The 14,862-nt window shown below is 43.3% G+C and overlaps 2 protein-coding genes across 5 annotated transcripts in view; one reads left to right on the top strand and one right to left on the bottom strand.

Annotated features, from left to right (window-relative positions):
• tmem98 (transmembrane protein 98) lies at positions 1-7,098 on the top strand. 2 transcript variants are annotated; one of them, XM_061699581.1, is made up of 7 exons: positions 1-101; positions 2,271-2,457; positions 2,533-2,664; positions 3,432-3,465; positions 3,523-3,638; positions 3,688-3,771; positions 4,420-7,098. In XM_061699581.1, the coding sequence occupies exons 2-7, from the start codon at positions 2,327-2,329 to the stop codon at positions 4,622-4,624; spliced, it is 702 nt and encodes a 233-aa protein (XP_061555565.1). In that variant the 5' UTR covers positions 1-101; positions 2,271-2,326; the 3' UTR covers positions 4,625-7,098. The 2 variants fall into 2 exon arrangements, with proteins under 2 accessions (XP_061555565.1, XP_061555566.1); XM_061699582.1 differs by having other exon boundaries at positions 3,712-3,771.
• The window catches only part of svilc (supervillin c), a 25,026-nt gene continuing 17,009 nt past the window's right edge, over positions 6,846-14,862 (bottom strand). For all 3 annotated transcript variants that reach the window (XM_061699576.1, XM_061699574.1, XM_061699575.1), the window contains 12 exons: positions 14,414-14,559; positions 13,868-14,043; positions 13,647-13,779; positions 12,036-12,419; positions 11,770-11,872; positions 11,470-11,689; positions 11,253-11,386; positions 10,654-10,809; positions 10,300-10,425; positions 10,106-10,218; positions 9,036-9,167; positions 6,846-7,200 (listed from right to left, as the gene is read on the bottom strand). In XM_061699576.1, the coding sequence (XP_061555560.1) occupies positions 7,162-7,200; positions 9,036-9,167; positions 10,106-10,218; positions 10,300-10,425; positions 10,654-10,809; positions 11,253-11,386; positions 11,470-11,689; positions 11,770-11,872; positions 12,036-12,419; positions 13,647-13,779; positions 13,868-14,043; positions 14,414-14,559 (1,862 nt within the window). In that variant the 3' untranslated portion in view covers positions 6,846-7,161. The remainder of the gene's footprint in view (positions 7,201-9,035; positions 9,168-10,105; positions 10,219-10,299; positions 10,426-10,653; positions 10,810-11,252; positions 11,387-11,469; positions 11,690-11,769; positions 11,873-12,035; positions 12,420-13,646; positions 13,780-13,867; positions 14,044-14,413; positions 14,560-14,862) is intronic.

Here is a 14,862-nt window from a genome sequence, read left to right on the forward strand (position 1 = left end):
TCGGAAATGTCGGCGACGTCTCCGCCTTCGCCCTGCTGCTGAAGAAAGAGGAGGAACTTTTTGTTGTTGTTTGTTTTAGTTTTTGGCGGTGAAACGTTAAGGTAAGTCATATTTCTGCTATAAGGGCTTGTGTGTAGAAAATAAGTTGAAGTGTTTATGTTTGTATGATTTAATTGTTCCATTGTTTTTTAAATGCACATACACAATTGAAACAATGCATTTGAAAAATTCCTTGCATGTGAGTAGAATTTTATTTTTTTTATAATTTGAGTTTTATACTTACATTTATTTTTCATTATGGTAAATTACAACCATTATTAGCAATATTACCGTATATGATCGAAATGGGTGGACATATGGTTAGCACATCTGCCTCACAGTTTTGAGGTTCTGGGTTTGAATCCGGGCTGCGGCCTTCCTGTGAGGAGTTTGCATGTTCTCGTCGGGCCTGCCTGGGTTTTCTCAGTGTATTCTAACTTCCTCCCACATTCCAAAAACATGCATGTTAGTTTTATTGAAGACTCTAAAAAGCCCATAGGTGTGAATTATTTGTCTATATGTACCCTGTGATTGGCTCGCAACCAATCCAAGGGCGTACCCCGCCTTTCGCTCGAAGACAGCCGAGATAGGCTCCAGCAGGTATAGAAACTGGATTGGATCGACCGATGATTAAAATTGACATTTTGTGGTTCAACTCCTTCTGAAATCCCTTGGAATATTTAAACTGAACAAAGGGGTGTGAGGTAGCTAGCAGTGTGCAAGTGATGAATTTGTGAGTTTTCAATTGGGGGGAAAAAAAGAATGTGTGCTGCCAAGAGACTATTGTTGAATTTTGTTCAGAGAAAAGCTCATGTGACACGGGTCACTTAACCCAAAAATAATCAGATTAAAGAATTACAACATTCCTCAGAAGAGTGTGGCGCCATGGAGCGGGTTGCGCAACGCAGGACAAAAGCAAGAAAACTCAAATGTTGTGTTAAAAAAAAAAAACGACGGCATTTTGTGACAGAATATCATTTACAGTGGCAAATAGGAAGGCTGATACAACCATAGAGCAGGAAATGGAAAGAAGCAAAGTGTGCTAATAACAGTAGAACAGGAAATCGAATTTACTGCGACATACAGTAAGAAATCATTAAAGTGCCTGTATAGAGGAAATAAAAGGCTTCTAAATTTGACACACCACAGAAAAGAGCGTCGTTTGAAAACCCTGCCAATTGTGAATGAACAAAATCACCAAGTATGTAAAATGAGGCTTCAAAAGCGTGGAAAATCATGCCATTCTCTCCGCTCTCAAACGATTTGGGGGTGTCCGCAGAATGTGCTGAAACCACAGCCTGCTCAACTGTCAATTAAATACCACTTCTCCAACCTGGAAAATTTATACTACTTCATTTAGCATTTTTCTTATGCGTACACGTACAGTAGCTACATGTTTGAGCCACAAAAATATATCTGCTTAAAGACTCCAGTGGCTGAAATATACCCCACCGGGTTATCGCGGCCTTTTCCACACTGCTACCACGAGGCGCTCTAAAGCGGCCACGCCAGATCAAAGCCCCTGTCCACATGCTTGTTGTCAAACTGGACTTTTTGTTTTGTTTTACCTTGCTCTTCTGCCTTGTCTCCACGACGTGCATGCACTCACAGCCAACAACTAGCCACTCTGAAGCGGCCACAACAGCCCAAAGCCCCGATCCACATCTGGCTGTCAAGTCAGATATATATATTTTTAATATTATTCCGCTTTCCTCACTCCTCTACCTTTCCCTGTGTGGCGTGCGGGCACTTGTGGTCGACAACGAGACTCTCTAGAGCGGCCACGGCAGTGGACTATCCAAAGGGAAGACGCATCGCTAGCTAGCTTATTGCACGTCGCAATTGCGCAGGATAACAACTGATGCTAATGAAGGCGGTCAAGTTCTTATATTGTGAGGGTGGGGCAACTTATCCCAAAGTATGTCACTGCTTTTAATTGTGCCCCCCCCCCCCAAAGAATCTGCAAAACTGAAATGTTGAAAAACAGTTTAGTGATAGTATCAGTATCTCCACAATTGAGTTCTACATAGTAGTCAGTCTTTGGACGTTTTCAGCATTTATCTTCAAACATTTACAACCTATTTAGAACCAAATCTCTAAATTCACTTGACAGGGTCATTAATGACACAATTGTTGCTTTTCCTTTGGCTTTCTTTTTTGAGTAAGGTACAGTTGATGGCAAAGAACATTATTGTCACAAAAATTTGTTTAACCTGATGCGTCCTCCATAGATGAACGCCCGTCCTTAATCTCGACTCTCAGACCAGTCGCCGCCCCGGTCGTCGCCATGGAGACGGTGGTGATCGTGGCCATCGGTGTGCTCGCCACCATCTTCCTGGCGTCCTTGGCCGCCCTGGTGGTGGTGTGCCGCCACCGCTACTGCCACCCGCACCACCTGCTGCACCACTTTGACTCCAAGTGAGTGTCTGGGCCATTCATTAGGCACACCTGGCTGTCAAACCAATAATTGACACCTGTTTCCTGTTCCGTCAGACCCACGGTGGACCTGATCGGCGCCATGGAGACGCAGAGCGAGCTGTCCGAGCTGGAGCTGGAAGACGTGGTCATCACCAACCCGCACATTGAGGCCATCCTGGAGAACGAGGACTGGATCGAGGACGCCTCGTATGTCTTTCGCTTCGGGATCCATCCAAGGCGGGATACATATGAACAAACATCCTTCCATTTATTTTCTATACCGTTTCTCCTCATTAGGGGTGCGGGTAAGATGGGGACAGATGACGAACTGGTTGCCAGTTAATGTCAGAGAACATACAGACAAGCAATATAGGTAAAATATCGGATACTTGTGAAGGCTGTCGACACCAGTCACCGAAAAAAAAAAAAAAAAAAATCTGACATTAAGTCCTCCTCACCAGTAGGTAGCGCTACACTGCGACAGTTTGACACATTGGCGAATCTTCCTGTGGAGCAGATAAAAAGAAAGGCCTTTGTTCACAATTATTTGTCATTGTGGTAACTGAAATTTTGCATATGTATCAAAAGTACTAGTGGTATCGGTACTCCGTATCAGTGAGTACTAAAGAGTAAATACTCATACCGGTAGCAGTCTAAAAAAAAAAGTGGTAACAAACATCCACACATGTACACAAACGACGAACTGGTTGCCAGTTAGTGGAAGGGAGCATATTGCTAAACAACCATTCACATGCACACCTGTGGACAATTTAGAGTCTTAAATGAACAACATGCACGTTTTTGGAATGTGGGAGGAAGCTGGAGAATACAGAAAATCAAACCCGTGACCTCAGAGCTGTGAGGCAGACATATTAACCACTAGTTCAAAGTGCTAGCATTTGCATGCTCAACCAAAACAGTCTGCACGTTTGCAAATGCAAATTGTCTTTTTTTTCTTCTTCTTCTTTTCACAGCGGATTGGTCTCTCACTGCATCGCTATCCTGAAGGTAACACAAGAAAACTCACTGTAGGAACCGATGGACACTGACCAGTTTTCATTGTAGATCTGCCACACGTTGACGGAGAAACTGGTCGCCCTGACGATGGGCTCAGGGGCCAAGGTCAAAGCGCCGGCCAGCCTGGGCGACATCATCACTGTGGCCAAGCGTATCAGCCCCAGGTGATGTTAGTTTACCTCTTAGCTACACTGCTAACACGCTAACTGACAGTTTTTCTTTGGTTATTTGTAACAGGGTGGACGATGTGGTACGATCCATGTACCCGCCTTTGGACCCCATCCTGCTGGACGCTAGGTGATATAAAATAAATACAACTCTTGCTTTTATTCTTTTTTTTTGTGTGATGGCACCACAGAAGGGTACCAGTAATAACAAAGAGGCATGTGATGATAACCACAGAGCAGGAAATTGAGAGAAGAGCTTGGCTAGTGGTCAGTGCTAACTGGCCTCTAGCCAATCCTCCCTACACAAGAGTACAACAAAAAAACATGGCCACCGCCAGCACTGAGGCTGTTCTAGCATTCGCGACAATACAAAACGCTCAACACGCTGAACAATTTGAAGTTGGAATGGTTTGAATCGTTTGAGAAATGTGGAAGAATTGGGGAAATTTGTAAGATGTCTCCAACCATTTGGCAATTAAGAAATATTGAAAAATATGGGAATTCTGGGAATGTCAAAAATACTTTCCAATATGTCACAAATGAGATGAACATTTTGAAGATGAAGTAATTTCAATAATCAATGAATCAGTGGAGAAATATGGAAGGATAAGTTAAAATGTGGAAAATGTCTCCATTTGTAGTGTAAAAAGCATTGAGGTGTGACAATAAAGAAACGAGACTGTCTCATGTCTTTATTGTCACATTGTTTGGATCACTTTTGTATTGTATCTTTGAATGAAATCCAAGATGCCCACCATTTTTGATGCCGCCATCGCAGGGCGACTGCTCTTCTCCTGTCCGTCAGCCACCTGGTCCTGGTCACCCGCAACGCCTGCCACATGTCGGGAAGCCTGGACTGGATCGACCAATCGCTGCACGCGGCCGAGGACCACATGGTGGTCCTGAGGGAAGCGGCTCTGGCCTCCGAGCCGGAGCGCGGCGTCCTCAACGGGACCGAGGGCCAGAGGGAGCACGCCATCTAGACCCCGCCGAGACTTTGAACGCAGCACCAGCACATCAGGCTACAAACACTCATTCAAACCTTAAACTCTAACCCAAACTTCCCTGACTTGAAACCCAAATTTGAAATGCTAACCCTGTCTTAAAAACCCTAACCTTGACTTCAAACCTAAATCCTGTCTTGAAACCGTAATCCTGCTTCCAATTAGAGAAATTAAACAGGATCAGGATTTTAAATTAGGTTTTCACATCAGGGTCAGGTTTTGAAGCAATGGTTAGGATTTGAAGACAGGTTTGGGTTTGAAGCAAAGGTTAAAATTTGAAATGACAGTTTCAAATGTCAAAATGTTTCAAATTAAGGTGATTTGAAACCATAACTCTGTGTTGAGAACCTAATGATGATGAAATTAGGTTAATTAGAAACCCTAACCCTGGCTTGAAACCCTAACTCTAGTTTCAAACCTGAAATCTGTTTTGAAACGCTAATCCTGCTTGAAATTATAGTTCAAGACAGTGTAAGAGATTCAAATGCGGGATTTTCACGTCGGGGTTACGGTTTGAAGCAAAGGTTGAGGTTTCAAATTATTGTTTTCAAGTCGGGTTTTAGGTTTCAATTATGGCGATATGAAACCCTAAACCTGGCTTCAAACCCTAATGATGAAATGTCTTGAACCTCTAATTTGAAACCCTATCCACTCACTGCATAAAACCCTAACCCTGCTGTGAAACCCAAACTTGAAATCCTAACCCTGTCTTGAACTGCTTATTTGAAACCCTAAACCTGGCTTCGAACCCCATTTAGTTGGACCAAAGTCCTGGCGTTCTTTGATGTTTGACCGCCAGCCGCCACTCCAGCACTCGGCCAACTTCACCTGAGCGCTGGCTTTACACACTGAACTTTTCATGAGGCGGAGGCGCCGATGTTGACGACTCAACGCATAAGTCAATGAGTATTGATTGAGTATTGATCGTTTTGTTTTCCTTTCCTCAACAAGTTAAGTCAAAGTCCCGCATCCATGAAAGACTTTTCTCGTAGCGGTGGGCTATTTAAATCCAATTTCTCATACGGAGGCTTAGTCAGCTAATCCGTGCTCAGAAAAATATCAGACCGTGAAACGGCCACCACTAAGCGGACTGGCGGACGTTTTGTGAGTGTGAACAGGCGAGCGATGCGATGAAATATTTCGAAAATTCAGCTCCCAAAGCCAGTCTCACTTAGTAACATGAAATTTGGTAGCCATGCCAATCATGCATAGACATGGCAAAACGTCTCAAGAAGCAATGCCTGAAAAGACACAGAAAGTCAGCCATTTTGATTTGAAGCGAACATATTAGGCTCATTTGGCCATTTAGAGGAGTTCTTCAATGACAAACTCCAGCCATGTTCCACGTTCTTTTTCTTGGTCACGTCACCTGTTGCTGGGCAGAATTCGTAGGGCACCACTATTTATGCCCCAGCCATCCATTTTCTATATCGTTTGGGTGGTGGGGGAGCTGAAGACTAGCCCAGCTGACCTTGAGCAAGAAGTGTGTTACACCCTGGACTGGTTGCCAGCCAATCACAGGGCAGATATAGACAGATAAGTGTTCACGCTGAGATTCACACCTATGGACAATTTTCTTCAATAATGGTAAAATGCTTGTTATTGGAATTGCAATGTGAACCCGGACAAAAAGTAGGATTCAAACACACAACATCAGAACTGTAAGGCAGAAGTGCTACCCCACTAGTTACAAAATGCTGCCGATGGACACACCCATTTAAGAAAATTGTATACGCCCAACTATGTAGGAACAGTTCAGTGAAGTTCTCTTCTGTTCTACCAAGGATTAATTTAGCGTGGAAGAACCCCCATTAAACTTCCACTTCCTGTATGTATCCCAATACTTTTGTTCACATTGATAGTCATCCATTTTCTAAATGATCCTTTGTTGAACATGAGACTACAATTTACAACCAGGGTTTCCCAAACTGTGGGCCCAAAATGGGTCGCCTGGCTGTTTTTTATCCGGCCGCCAACGCCTTGGGCTTTTGTGATTCTTGTCTGTTGTAGTTCAGTAAATTCCTGTCATCCATTTTGTTTAGGTTCAGAATACATTAGTCCTATGGCAATACATGCCATATTTTTGCCACGTACTTTACTTACTTTGTGAGGAACTAAACTTGGGTCTTTGAGCTCCACAATGAGCTCCACATTAATGTACTCATTGGTCTCCATGGTAACAGTCTGTAGCATTTTCCAGGCCCCAAAATGGCTGCCCGCCAAAGGCAACACTGTGTTGGTCATTTGTGACTATCAAGGATGAAGTGTAACACAAAATGTGCCGTTTATGTTGTTTATTAGATGATCTTTTCTAAGCACTCGAGCACCACATACAGTAGTTTGTCACGTGTATATATGTCCTCTCATATCTTCAACCTGTAATTTGTACAGATAAAATGATTGTTGTACTGTGTCTTGTTGAAAAAGTACATAAATAAAATTGCCTTCTTTTTTTTTAACCATATTATTTGTCATTTTGGCAAACAAGTACTTCAGGTTGTCTTCAAGCCAGCTTTTTAGCAGCTGGAGTCCTCTCGCTTCAGCTCCAAAGCAGTCTGAAAGGCAATCATAGTGATTACAGTTTATACATTTCAAATACAAATTAATGTGTAATTAATGTACGTTAAATTGTACCGACTGGACACTTTTTTAGGGACAATGTTCTTCTGCCTATTCGTGATTGAGTACTCAAGATTTTTTTTGTTTTAACCTCTCCTGCGTTATTCGCTGAGTAAACTTCATTGTTTGTGCTCTTTCTGAAATGAGCCATGTCCAATAAAAGAGTAGTGATTTAGTGCCATCTTCTGGCATCTATAGGCAATTTTAAAACTTTATGTGGGGGGGGTGGGGCAGGGCTTGATTCCCTACTGTATAGTGCGTGTTTATAATTGTAGATTGGCCAAAAAACAACTTCAAATTCTGAAAAACTGAAATTTGTTGGCCAAATAGTAAATAGTTAATAGGATTATTAAAATTATGTTAATTACAATTTTGTAAAAATTTAAGACAAGCTTTAAGGCAGTTGACCTCAGTACAATATTTTGAGGATTTGAAGCAGATACCTCTGGTCAATAGCTTCCAACGTGAATAAATCACTGCTTTCACAACGCATAAATAGGCACCACATCTTTGGCGATGTTCCGTGTGATTGACTCCTGTCTTGTCATACGCAAAACTATGTGAAAATGATTATACTCAGTTACTTAGAGGAATTTACAAGGGAAGTTTGCATTTGAAAAAAAAAAAAGAAAACAAATGTTTGTAATATTTTCTTAAAACTGTCTGTATGACCTGACAGCAGCACTTTGGCAAAATGATCTGTGGAAAAAAAAAAAATTCCCCTCACAGGCCCCATTTTGTAAAATACTTCTAATTTGATTATTATTATTATTTTTTTTAGGAACCACAAAGTCAGAGGAAAAACAACCAATCAGAGTAAAAATGCGTGACCAACGAGGTGTCAAACATTTGCCGTGGACTCTCGGCCAAATTCATTGCAGGCACACCTGCAAAGGGTCCGCAGCCTCGCACTGGCCTGTTACTTAGGAGGAATATCCCCCTCCAGAAAATAAAAAAAAATCCCATCCCTCATTTGCCAACAACTGGGCAACTGGGCTAGTAAACAGACGCAACAAAAGAATGAATTGGATAGATTCTGAGACAAAACAAGAGTGAACACAGGAGTTACTTTTCAGAGGTGGCAGCTCAGAGGATTCAAAAGCACCGTGGAATTAGCAACATTTCTGCTCAACAGCTAAGTTTATCACGTCTTTTTGATTTTTACACGCAGCAAAAAAATAACTTCAATCCATTGAAGTTTGATGCACGTTAGTGAGAGGCGTGGCTTTCGGTCAGACACTCAGCTGGAGGAGGGATTAGTGAAGTGATTGTACATTCAAACCTTGCTCGCAGTTTTAACACTGCAAATTCCCACTTGAAAGTCGCCAGTCGCTTTTTGGAAAAATAGTTGCTAGAGGTGTCGGAAAAGTCATGAAATATAGCGACACGTTGGCCACACTGACTGCACTTTTGTAAACTAGCTCTTCTCTGTTTGCAGCCATGTTGTCAGTGTTAGCAGTGCAAGTCAGCAGGGAGACGCACTTCAAACTACGAAAGTCGCTACAAAAACAATTGGGGCGAAAAAAGTTCCGACAAATAAACTCAGATTAACTTCTGCCCTGTAACAACTGGAAAGTAATTTAGACTTTTTTTTTTTTTTACTTCATCAACTTGCGAAATGCTATGTCACTGTGCACCAAATTGTGGCCTTTGCTGGGTTCAGTGTAAACAGGTGGATTTTGCAGGATCACCATGTGAAAGAGGCTAATAAATATAATTTTAAAAAATTTCATTGAACTGTACCGATTGTAAAGGTTCCTGCGGAGTCTACCTGCAAGTCGTGGTCCGACAGCTGCACTTGCGGGCCTCGTGGGTCCCCTCTGTCAGGTAAGGGGCTTTGCTTTGATCTTGATCTTATCTTGGTGAGCTGGGCCAGGGCGTCCTGCACCGAGGTCAGCTTGCCCTGCGGTCATGCAACCGACACGCTCGTGTTAACGCACACGGGGGGATATGTTCCAGACCCAGCCGCAAGAGATGAAAATACGCAATATAAAGACCATGAAAAACTTGTTTGATAGTTTTACTCTTCCCACATGCTTTGAACACATTGTAAATGTATTTGAACACACAAAACATGTGCAAGCATACAATGTATAAAAACAAATACTGTACAGTATTGAAAAGTGCGCTGTGCTGTGAATACGCCCAGATGGCACTAATGGTGGCAGGCCTCTATTTAAATTTTCTTTACACAAAGTGGCCCCGATAAAATATTTATCTCTCCAAGTACCACCATTATGGCCAACATTAAAATCCAGTAGCGTTGTAGCCTGTGTTCATAAAGAACAAGACAGAGGTTTAATTCCTAAAAGACTGCAAGACAGCAATTGAATATTTTCACTTGTATTCTACTGATTATCCCACTGATTAATTGATAAAAATAGATTTTGCATTGTAAACAACAATACCAACACACAATTACAACAACAAAGTGCATGGGAGGTGCAGGTATTATTTATGTCTAGTTGGGGTCGCCGTCGCGTGGTATCAAAAGAGAATTACAAACCTTTTAGTGTGGTTTTCAGTTACCGATGTGCTGCAGGGTCCCTAGCCCCCAAGAATAGCGGTGGTTCCCTGTATTTATATCAACATTCAAAAAAAAAAACATAAAATAAAAGAACTCCCTACAGTTCGGTATCTACCGCGATATAGCGGAGGTTCACTTTAATGTGTTTCTCAAGAATAACTCCGGCTGAAGTTTGCGCATCGAGATGAAGAATTAAAATCAATCAATAAGTCATGTGGCGCCATCCAGACGAAAGAACATCTAACTGTATCTCCATACGCACATTGGGTCCGTGTGTTACATGATAATGCTGAAATTACAGCTGCAGAGCACACCTGTGTGTGGGTCGCCGGCTTCATCTCCCAGCGAGGGAACACGTTAGTGAAGGTTAAAGGCTCGCAGCCCTCCAAGATGAGGTAGGCGTGTGGCGGGCGTCTCGGGTTGACTTCTGACACAAAGAGAGGAAGCGAGAGAGGCGCATTTAGCTCATTTTCAACCACCTTCATTGTGTAGTGTCACAGGGCTTTACCTTGGCAGTATTGCAGCGTCGTCTCCATGGCGCACTTCCTCTCGCTGTGCCAGCCTTCCGTCTGATCCTCTGCCGGGTTGCGCTGCCACAGGTACACTTCAAAGCGGTTGTCAAGCAGGAACAGGGCTGAGGAAGGGAGACTTGGAGTCAAGCGGTGTACACACATACTGATAAGCTGAATGAATTTCAGCATTTTCCCTCCCTTCCACTCAAAGGCCCGATTCCTAAAAGTCTCAGAACGATGATCCTGGGGTGTGGGGTCTCTGTTTTAGAAATTGGTTAAAAAAAAATGCTAAAATTGGTACGGGTGTACTGTACACCTGGGTGGTGTCAATAAGCAGTATGGGCTCTCACCAGGCGATGGCGCCGGATACAGGCTCTCCTGGTAGAAAGGCATGGCCGCCACAAGGCCCGGCAGCTGCGATGGACTGTGCAACTCCTCGGCTCTGAAGCTGCCGGAAGAGGCGCTCAGGTGGAAGAGGCGCGGCGTGAAGTTATATTTACCTGGATCTGGTGGACAGCAAGTGTTCATAAATCACTACACCGAAAATGTGCTAATGTAGTAATGGTTAAATAGAGTGACTTACTAATGGTGTAATATTGTGATGTAATAACTTAATTAATGATGTAATAGTATGTAATTGTTGTGCCTTCATTAATGATGCAACAATATAGTTTATAATGTAAATATTACAGCGATGTAGTGACTTAAGGAAAAATTTAACGGCACGTAACATAGGGACTTATGGTGATGTCGTAACTTAATTAATGATGTACACTAGTGACTGAATGATACAACGATATGGTAATGTAGTTGAGTGACGCAATAACAATGTCTTAATAATATAATAGTACAGTGAAGGAGTCACTTAACGATGTAATAACACAGTGATGTAGGGACTTAACTCCTGACGTCACTGACATGAACCTACGACGATGTAGTGATGTCGTACCTTGCAGCATGCAGTCATAGGCCTTCCTGTCCATGAGTCCCAGCGCCGCCCAGAAGTCAGCGGGCTCCGAACCTTCCTCGACCACCCGGATCTTCACTGGACGGCTTTTACTCAGACCCAGTTCTGCCAGACACCTGACGCACAAGCACACAAGCACTCGTCAAACCTTAAACATGTCCACCTGACACATATGATCGAGAGAAAGCATAAAAGTCACCCTTGAGTGAGGTGCTCCGTGGCCGTCTTGGCCACTTCCCTGCAGCTAGCCACAGCTTTACATCCGGTCCAGAGGTACAGCGACGCCTGCTGGCCGTTGATCAGGACCAGCGAGCCCCTGGAGCGCAGCGAGGCGCAGCAGCATTCCACCTCCATCAGCGAGCCCTCGTCCGGGAGCTCCCCTCGGACAGCAAACAGGCGCCACGTGCCTGCTTGCGCCGCTGCAATACAAACGCAATCAAATGCATTCAATAATTTCAGAATAAATAAGTAACTAGTTCATATATTCAATTTGCAGCACCTGCATTAGAAGAGGAGGCCTCTCTGTGGCCTTTATGAATGACCAGACCTCCCTTGAAGAGCTGCAGGAAACATGGAGGCTCCTTTCCTTCATGAACCACAACCTTCAGCAACAACAAAACAAGAATTTGACACTAGGTAGTTTGCGAGGGGACTGACAGAGAGATAAGAATCAATAGAAAGCAATAACAATACCTGCTTATATGTAGTTTGCGACAACGAAAAGCAATAACAAAAGCAACAACGCCATGTGTGTTGCTGTGTTACCTGTGACTCTTGATTGCTGTTAATCCCAATGGAGAGAAATGCAGCAGTGTCCCGTCCACTCACGTTGGAGTGACGTCCTCGCCATAGGAAAAAAGCTGCGCTGTCTTCACAATGGGCCCCGGCGCTGTAAGTCCAGCGGACTACGTACGAGTCTCCCTCGTGAAGTTGTCCTGCGTTTTCCAGGGGGACCTCGCAGTCGTCGAACTCGTGGACGTGCCACGTGTCGACTCCCGTGGTCCTCAGCTCCTGCGTGTCCAAGCCGGCGCCCCTCTGGAGGTCCATGCCGGCCAGCGTGCTATGCGACGCTAATGCAGTCTCGCCCAACACAAGAGCCTTGGCATTGCAGGGCATCACAAGGTCACATGGAGGCGTCACTGAGAGGGACTGTGGAGGAAAATAAAAATGGACATGTGAATGTGACTCTGATTATATTATTCTAAATGTTCTGCACAAAGAAACTGTACCATACTTGCATCATGTTTATGACGATTATTATGGTATTGCAGTTAATGATCAGTAAATTATATCTAATGTTCTATACAACCTGATGTACGACATTGCATTGTATTTGACATTCTAAACAATTCTGATGTCCCATATTTACATTCATATTTAATAATCTACACAACTCTAATGTACCACATTTACGTTATATTTAATGTGCTTGAAAACTCCAATGTACCCTATTTACATTTACATGATAGTTAACGTGCTATACCACTCTAACTCGCCATATTTACAGCATATTTAATGTTCAATACAAAAGTAATGTAACATGTTTACATTTAATGTTCTATACACCTCTGATTAACATTAATTAATGTTACATAGGCGGCACGGTGGACGACTGGTTAGAGCGTCTGCCTCACAGTTCTGAGGACTGGGGTGGAGTTTGCATGTTGCCTGTGTGGAGTTTGCATGTTCTCCCCGTGCCTGCGTGGGTTTTCTCCAGGCACTCCGTTTTCCTCCCGCATCCCAAAAACATGCATGGTAGGTTAATTGACAACTCTAAATTGCCCGTAGGTGTGAATGTGAGAGCGAATGGTTGTTTGTTTGTATGTGCCTGCGATTGGCTGGCAACCAGTTCTGGGTGTACCCCGCCTCTTGCCCGCTGATAGCTGGGATAGGCTCCAGCACGCGCGCGACCCTACTGAGGAGAAGCGGCTCCGAAAATGGATGGATGGATGGATGGATAATATTACATACAACTCTAATGTATAACTGGAGTACACTTTTGAATTAAGTAATGTACAATATTTACATTTTGTTTAACGTTCTGTCCAACTGGAAGTTCAAAATTTACATATTAAGTGTTCTACACACCTTTATTGTAGCATATTTACCAATTTAATGTTCTACACAACTCCAATTTAGCATATTTGGATAGATAATGCTCTATATTTACATAATTAACATTACATACAACTCTAATGCACCATAAAGTTCTATACAACTGTAACAACTGTAATTTTACAATTATTGACATAATTAATGTTCTATACAACTCTAATTAACCATATGTGCATCAGTTGTTTTATACAACTCTAATGCACCATATTAACATCATGTATCATCATTTTTAATGTTTTATACAAGTCTAATTTCACAAACTTGAGTCTCCTGGATCACTTCCTCCTCATCTCCTCTCGCTGTCCAGTCCACGAACTTGTCTTTGAACAGAGCCGTCTCGTTGTTTTCTGAGACGACACCGAAGAGAGCCCAGCTGGGACGCCCTTCACCCATCCTGGAGAAATAAACAAAATCAACTCGTTAACGCGTAACCGAGCCTGCTTGTGCAATTGCGTCCAGCAGCAGGCGGGGCTCTGTCTTACAGCTGCGTGTCGACGGCGCAGCGGGTGGGATCCATCGGGTTGACCCGGCAAGTTCTGTAGTCGTAGGCCCCGAGCCACACCTGGCGACTCAGTTGGAGCGCCACCTTCTGACGGTCGGCTGGCACGTCCTTCCCGAGCCACAGGTACACCTCGCCGCCAAAGTCAAACACAAGTGCCTGGACGCACATATATGCGCAGAGCGCAGCTCACATTTACAGTGACTTTGCAATACTGTAGTTCAATGGTTCTCAAACTTTTAACTTTTAATATAATTGTAAGCCACTGTAAATTTATATGCACAGCTTGAACATTAACACTATGCTTTAATGTAGGAAAATAAAATAAAAACTGCGTGTGTGGTCCCTTGAGATACTCGTGCCTTTACTTGACTGACTTGAGTTTTTCGAGACACGAACCATCTCGGCTGATTTTTTTGTCTTGAGATACAAGCCGTGGCGGTAATTGGCATGTGCAAAGTGTGCGACCGCACATGGCGGCATGGAAAATTCTGATGGAAAAGGAGGACTAAATGAGGACTAATCAGACCGCAGTGGAGTCCAGCATGGAGACACTGGGCATGGAGGCCCAGGCTTGTTCGTGGGGGACCAGTCTGTTGTCCAGCATCTTGTAAACAGAGTTGGACTCCACAACGCCGCGCTCGTACAACTCATCCTCCTCTGCTCCACCAGCTCCTGTTTGGAGGCAGCAGCACATGCAAAACTCAGGCTACTGCCAGGTTGAGGGAGGATGATGTAAGATGTTACAAATGGACTGTACTGTTCATGTCTGACTAGCAAACAACTAACCAACCACCTATCATATAAATCAACTAGCAGCCGGCTAATCAACTAACTAATAATAATAAAGGAATCAACCAAACTATTAATTCACTAAACACCAAACAAGTAATGAAGAAACCAAAAAACTAGACAACATGTACAGTAACCAGCAAAATAATGTTATTGTGATTTAAATGACACAAAATGAAAAAAATA

This window comes from Phycodurus eques, chromosome 16 (assembly GCF_024500275.1).
Source record: "Phycodurus eques isolate BA_2022a chromosome 16, UOR_Pequ_1.1, whole genome shotgun sequence".
Taxonomy (NCBI): Eukaryota; Metazoa; Chordata; class Actinopteri; order Syngnathiformes; family Syngnathidae; genus Phycodurus; species Phycodurus eques.